The sequence below is a fragment of the Histoplasma capsulatum genome, genomic scaffold (assembly GCF_000149585.1).
Source record: "Histoplasma capsulatum NAm1 scaffold_5 genomic scaffold, whole genome shotgun sequence".
Lineage (NCBI taxonomy): Eukaryota > Fungi > Ascomycota > Eurotiomycetes > Onygenales > Ajellomycetaceae > Histoplasma > Histoplasma mississippiense.
Window position 1 is genome coordinate 1,096,536 of NW_001813978.1, and position 7,068 is coordinate 1,103,603.

The window sequence follows — 7,068 nt, forward strand, 5'->3', positions numbered from 1 at the left end:
GGTGGTGACAATTGTGGGCGTGATATTCCGGAATGTTGCGTGTCGAGGATTTAACCCTCTCTCCCATGAGAAGTAGATTATGTTGCTGAAAAGATAAATATCTGCTTCAGCCACGCTTCTGCATCGGCTCCGTCTGTGTCTCGTCAATAGTTACATCCTCTAGCATACAAAGTGAAAATGTACTCTTCCATTGTTTCCAATTATCACCTCAGTTATTTCACTTCTACGTTTTATTTTTTGCCCTCTACTCTTTGACAATGTCTTACAACGGCAGTGGTGACGGCTATGTGAGTGACACATTTTACTGCCGTTGAGCTCCCCGCAGTCCAATTTTCTTATAATACGTGCAGGCTCGTGGAAGAGCGGCTACGACGGAGTAAAATCACAATCTCATCTCCCTTGCTGGCCAGCCCATTCCAGTTCCAATTGATGCTTTTCTGATAACGATATGGCAACATTACTAACATCAGCCAGTCTACATCCCGTCGTGATGAGGATAGTTATGGCTCCTCCAACCGCAGGGACGATGATAATTCCTACGGGTCATCAGGCCGTTCTGGCGTAACTGGTTCCTACGGATCTCTGGACGACTACAACGACAATAGCAACACCAAACGTGACAACGATTCATATGGCTCCAGCAATCGTGACAACAATGACTCTTATGGCTCTTCCGGCCGTACCGGAGGCTCTGACTCATACGGGTCGAGCGAGCGTGATAACGAGAGGTCTTATGGCTCCTCTGGCCGCACAGGCAGTGGCAACGACAGCTATGGATCCAGCAACCGCGATGATACCTATGGTTCGTCCGCTCGTACGGGGGGAAGCGATTCCTACGGCTCTTCCGATAGAAACGAGAGCTCCTATGGTTCCTCTGGAACCAATAATGACAGCTACGGTAGCAGTAAGAGGGACGACAATGATTCCTACGGATCCTCTAGAAATACTGGAAGAGGGAGTGATTCATATGGCTCTGATAACCAGAATAGAAATGACTCCTCGTACGGGTCCAGCAACAACCGGCGCGATGAGGATGATTCCTACGGTTCCTCCGATCGAAACAAGAGCTCGACTTATGGCTCGACGAGCCGTGGTGATGACGATACTACCACCTATGGGTCTAACACCAGCCGTCGTGATGATGGTGATTCTTATGGTTCTTCTGATCGACATAAGACTTCATATGGTTCCAGCGGGCGTGATGGCGATGATGAGGACAAATACGGGTCGAAGTCCTCGAATAAGTATGGAGATAGGAGCGACTCTGGGGAGTATGGTCAGAAGGGTGAGTTCTGATTTAACAGGGTTCAAGGAGGTTAAACGAAAACACTCGGTACCCACCCAACTTTTTATCTCATGACTATCCTTTCATTTCTACAAGTTGCATACTGATTATTCATTTGACATAGAAACCATCGCTGATAAGGTAATGGGTAAAGTTGGAGACATGATTGGTGAAAAGATCCAGGAAACTCTAAGTGGAGGAAGTCGACACTAATTGCTCGAATGCGTGGTTCAGTGAGGACTTATGGGCAGAAACCGAATGCCCATCCATCATGTCCCTAAGCCCTGCTCAACCACCATGTGAGCAAACCCTAAACTTGGAGAATATTGGGACCTTTCAAATTTAGTTTATCGTATTAAATTTAGCTTTTGAATATCATTCTTCATCTTCATCAACTTTCCGTCCTGGCTGCCCTCATTTCGCTTTTCTTTTGGTTCTTGATACCATAGCTGTGTCCACATTCTGGCGGCTTTGTGATATACCTAACCTCTTGGCTACTACTGCCAATCATGAGGGTTGCAATGACGAGCTACACAGCACAGGTCTCTGCTTTATAGTATGGCATAGCACAAATCCCACTGACCTCCGAGACAATACCACAAAGAAGCGTACTAACTACATCTCGATCAAGGAGCGCAATTTCCAGTAATACTGGTAAGAGTAATATAGTCTTTAGGTTATATAGAACCGTCGAATTATTGAATATGCAGGATGTATTGTATATGTAACATATCCAGCATCATCATCACTGCGAGACAGATAAATGTAAAATCCATCGCAGGGAGGGGCTCAAGTGACCCTCCTACTGCTTCGTGTGTCCATTTCTTCAAAATAAAAATTTTCATTCACGTTTATTTATTTACATCACAACTCAGAGAACAAATATATAAAAACATACATAAATAAGCCATCATATCACGTCACACAGACGTAATATAGCAACCGAAATAATAATGATAATGACGATAATGATGACAAACCGTTAGCCATTTGCTCGGTTCATTTCCCTTTCCTATATTCCGATTTCGCATCGGAGACGACAAGGACCCTTCTTCTCCTTCATTCAGGTTAAGCGGCAAGGGATTGTCAACGAATCATCCCGCTTCCCAAGGAGTTTAATGGTTAACCCTCGGACCCATGGAGTCATTCTTTGTCCCGTAACGTTGGGGAGCCTATAATTTTGTTCGTTAATCCCACACGTTAGATTTTCTTGATTACGTTTTGTGTGCTTCTCCCCTTTCATTCACGACCATGATAGATGATGGGTACCCGCACCCCCTCAAAGGGGAAATAAAAGGAAGACAAGAAAAGAACATAGAAATAGGGTTGCGTATGTATGTATAATTCTTACCTCTGTCTCCTGTACCTCACCCATTTCTAAAATCTTCTTGATGCATGCAACCGTATCCTCCGTCCCGAACTCAGAATCTAGTATGGCATTGCTTGCCGTGTCATGAATACCCTGGGCACCTTGTCTATTGAAACAAAAAATATAAACGAAAGGTGTCAACAGTCACATATCTCCATCATATATGAAGCCAAATAGAAGAGAAAGGGAATGTAAGGTTAGAGAGGGGAGGGCAAACAACATACCGATGCGTAATGAAGACCTGGAACCCACTCACGACCTGTGCCAATGGGATCGAATGATCCTTTTTCCATTTCTTCACCATCGCGACGTCGTCGATGAAGACGAGGAAGTCGTCCGTGTTGCCTTTGTAGAAAACTTTGTAGATACCGACGTTTCCGCGAGCCATGATTATTTTAATTTTCTTTTTTGATTTGATTCTGTTGTGTTCAACGGGGGTAGGAAAGGAGGATTGTTTCGTTCGTCCTTATTCGAATAGGTGGGACTTAGGATAAAGGCAGATTATGAGTATAGATGAAGCAGAGGATGAAATTGTTCTCAAAATATAGAGAGCAGCAGGGATTATTTGGGGCGCCCACTGAGCTAGTTATATAGAGTTCAGTTCAAGAGGGAATTCCTTACTTTCCCAATACAAGAGGAACTTTCCCTTATTTTCTCCGAAGGTCTATCAGGGGACAGAGAAACAGTAATATGGCAAGGCAGGTATAGATATATGTATAAGAGTTGGAGAGCAAGATCTGAACTTGATACTTTTCTCCTTATGTTACCTGGGAGGAAGAAAAACGTTAATAGGTATACGTACTAGAACACATCTACTCCGATTTGTAGGTTCTCATTTTGAAAGCAAGGTTTCTGCGAACATCTTAGTGATGTCACTGTCATCCATCCAGTCAACGACGTCATCGGCTCCACCCCGGCTTCCAATGCAGGCGATGTTATTGAGTGACACTGCATTCAAATGGCCTGGTACGTCATAATAACTCCAACCAATTTCTTCCCTTTAGACTACCCTATGATGCTCCCCAAAACTATGTGCTGTATAGGAATACTGTATTACTTACACGGCATGCAGAATCAACAGGCAATGCTAGGTAGAACTGGGGTGTTTCCCTTGAAAATTGAAATGCTCCATCTTTTCCTGAGTGATGGCTTGTTGCGTTCATTCCCGGAGGGACTACTCCCCTCTTTCTTTTCTCCCCGCCCCCTTGATGATCCTTTCCGTTGGTATGGATCGACACCCCCAAACAAACGGCGGTCGAAATCATCCTTTGCTTCCTCATGAACAATCTCCTGGGTCTTGATAGAATTCGTCCAGGATGAAAAGGTTTCAATAGGTCCTATGTAGTCGTCGATGGAGTTCACTTCCTTATACGTGGCGGTACGATCAATAGACTTAGCTGTGATCGTCGTCGTGAGGCTGCTGGATCTCCTGGTGAATGGCCGCCTCGAACTCAGCCGTCTAATAAATGATTCTGCCGATGAGCGTATCAGGTGTTCTCCCCTCCAAGCTGGCATACCAGGGTATGGAAGAACATCACACGTCCAAACATCATAGAGCGCTTTTTCCATGCGAATCCTGTCCTGCCTCTTGGGGCAAAGAACAATAGACTGACGGGCTAATTGGAGGGATTGGGATCTTCCCAGAGTGGATGGCCTGATATAGTTCTCATGGGGTACAGCTTGGGTTCCTTTAATGAGAAGACGGACACAATCTGTGTGCGAAGGCGTAGTAAACAGAGATCCGTGGATTGATGAGCGACGGGTAAGGTCATGGACTTGTCCAGCAAAAACAATTGCGCCAATTGGCTTCATAGCCAGTTGGGTTGTGGAGTATTTCTGCGTAATAATATTTTCATCCAAAGAATTGGGAATCTCAGCTAGCGACTGTCTCAGAAGGTGATCTTTCCAGCTAGAGGCTTCTCTTTCAGAACATCCGGTCAATAGTATTTCAAAAGTTTGCTTCCGGATCTCGAAGACCAATTTCCAGGAGAAAGGGGCATATAAACAGTGGAGGCCTGATATCTATTAGTTACCATATTTTCTGGGGATTTACTAGAATGTAAAATGCCATTACTAACCTATGCCATTATCCGCAGGCTCTACACTAGCTCCCTGAACGAGAATTACTGCAACGGCATTGAATTTTCGATTGTCTTCGCATGGGGCTGCGAGCAGCAAATACTTGCTAAATAGGCAACACAACATGTATTCGCCGGTTACGCTGTCTTTGGTTTGATATGTAACATGAAGAGCTCCACACACTTTGATAGGTCCAAAATCGTGGAGAACACTACGATCACCCTAGTTCATAAAACAAATTAACCCGTGAAAACAGGCAGTTAATACAACTGGTCAAAACTGGATCCATACCTTCCTCGCAAATTCGAGCTTCTCGCCTAGGAGCATAGTTTTCCGAATCCGATCCTTAGCTACCGGGTCCCCAGTAGCACGATTTATGTCCCGTGATACTGACAGCGTCTGTTGTAAGGCTACTTCAATTATAGAGTGTGAGGAAGGGCAATCGGCAACAGGCGTGTTTTTGAGGAGCTCAGCAAGGAATAGCTGATATTTGCAAACCCGTTGGATCGGCTGTGACATGTGATCGTTAGCAGCATCCTTCAGCAACGCTCACAAGAATTAAGAATCAGCACTCGCTTTCATCAGAAGATCACCAAGTGTGAAACATTGGTTAGATATGGCTTCACGGGTATTAGTAGAAGCCACATTTTTCAAAAGAGCCTCAATCCCATGATCGAAATCTTGCCAACTCGTTATTGATTTGCGCAACAGGTCTATCTCCTTGGTTACGAGTTGGTATTTAACGCCGTAGTCCTCGTAAACTTTAAATTTCGGAAGCTATAGCAGAAGATAGTGGGTTAGTCTTTGATACAAAAGGTAGTAGTCAAACAGAATAACAGGCGTAAATTTTACCATTGACTGCATTAACTTAGCGACCGCAGCAGCCTCATTTGGTTCTGCTGCCACCGATTTGGAGGATTCAATCCGGGAATCGATAGGTTCACGCAGCTTTCTCGTCGTCACTGATTTTCGATTTGCTCTCGCCAGGCCAGCATCCATGTTGCCAAACTTAATATGACGTCGCGCAGTCATCCATATCGGGGTTATGACCCTGTCTGGCCTAGGCATCGTGCCCTCCAACTTAGCCATAAGATCCTCGTGTAAGCTGATCAGATCGAGCGTGCTCCGCTGCAGTGCTGTTTCGGTGATTCCTAGGGTGTTCAGAACCTTTTTAACACGTCAGTATTCCAGGAGAAGTAATAAGGTAAGGGGTTAACGTGAAGTCAATTTACTTCTACCAGCGCCTTTAGCCCCGCAAGATAGGTGATCTCTGTCTCCAATATCTCCCGTATTACCTGCCGTCTTTGGACAGCACGGTTCCATGCACCTTCATCTAGGGACAGCGTGGATGTCAGCCTGCTGCTCTCCATGGATACCCTTGCATCCGACCCAGAAAAAGCACTGCTGTGGCACGCGCTTCGTTGGGTGCTTGTTTGGGTATTCGTCCGCGGCCGGGTCAGCATGCTTAGGCTTCCAACACTGGCGGTTTTGACGGTGTGGAGATTTGACGAGGATGCAGTGGACGAACGATCTGGCTGGCTTTGGTAAAGCGTTGGGAACATCCTATAACTCTCGTCTTTACTCTCATCGTCCGGCCACCCCACAACATAGCGTGGAGGAGCATCGTAGTTTGGAGTCCTCCTCTTCCGCATGCTCCTTATCCATCGTTTGAAGCTGTGAGACTCTTGATTGGAAGCTGGAATCAGAGGCACGGCAGTGGGCTCTGATACGGAGGATACACCAAGAGACTGTCCCTGGCAGTCTTCTTCCATGCTTCCTCCCATGGAGTTCATGATGGAGGCAATGAATTCAAGCTATCCAGACGTGAGACTTTGGTGAATAACCTGGGGGGGTAGAGGGAATAGAAGAGAACAAGCGGGTGCAACTGGAAACTGTTGCAGAAAGTTAAGAGACAAAAGAACGTAATGCATCAGATACACGAGGTTGAACGCGAATAGGAGAAACAACCAAGGTATTATGGCGACCCTAAACAGCATGGCCGGGGAAACCACAACTGGCGAGGCTATCGGGTCATTCCTGCATTGGGAAACAGGATGTGGGAAACAGTAGTACATACGCAGCGTAAGTGTAGATGCGCTATACCTGGATATGCCTGTAGATTCATAGGTATAGAAACATTAACTAGCATTTCCGTATCCCCATACCAAGCAGCTACTACTAACTCTCAGGGGACAGATACATGGGAGGTGCCCACCTGGAAACTAGGGCAAACCCTTGCCTGCGGGAATTGCAGAATTTTCGGGACACTCTCCACTCATTTCTATAGAAGAGATGAAAAGCACATATCGTTAGAAATAATGTGTGTAAACGGCCA

General features: G+C 45.6%; 3 protein-coding genes across 3 annotated transcripts; 1 reads left to right on the top strand and 2 right to left on the bottom strand.

Annotated features, from left to right (window-relative positions):
* Positions 1 to 257: 257 nt before the first annotated feature.
* HCAG_05184 (hypothetical protein) lies at positions 258 to 1,498 on the top strand (the record flags this gene model as incomplete). Its single annotated transcript, XM_001539667.1, has 3 exons — positions 258 to 287; positions 475 to 1,285; positions 1,410 to 1,498. The coding sequence occupies 3 exons, from the start codon at positions 258 to 260 to the stop codon at positions 1,496 to 1,498; spliced, it is 930 nt and encodes a 309-aa protein (XP_001539717.1).
* Positions 1,499 to 2,400: 902 nt separating this feature from the next.
* On the bottom strand, positions 2,401 to 3,042 carry HCAG_05185 (conserved hypothetical protein; the record flags this gene model as incomplete). The annotated part of the gene is made up of 3 exons (XM_001539668.1): positions 2,401 to 2,457; positions 2,637 to 2,760; positions 2,879 to 3,042. The coding sequence occupies 3 exons, from the start codon at positions 3,040 to 3,042 to the stop codon at positions 2,401 to 2,403; spliced, it is 345 nt and encodes a 114-aa protein (XP_001539718.1).
* A 444-nt stretch (positions 3,043 to 3,486) lies between these two features.
* On the bottom strand, positions 3,487 to 6,526 carry HCAG_05186 (predicted protein; the record flags this gene model as incomplete). Its single annotated transcript, XM_001539669.1, has 7 exons — positions 3,487 to 3,617; positions 3,905 to 4,669; positions 4,733 to 4,955; positions 5,025 to 5,243; positions 5,463 to 5,510; positions 5,586 to 5,900; positions 5,966 to 6,526. 7 exons carry the CDS (start codon positions 6,524 to 6,526, stop codon positions 3,487 to 3,489), a joined length of 2,262 nt encoding a protein of 753 aa, XP_001539719.1.
* Positions 6,527 to 7,068: the final 542 nt, after the last annotated feature.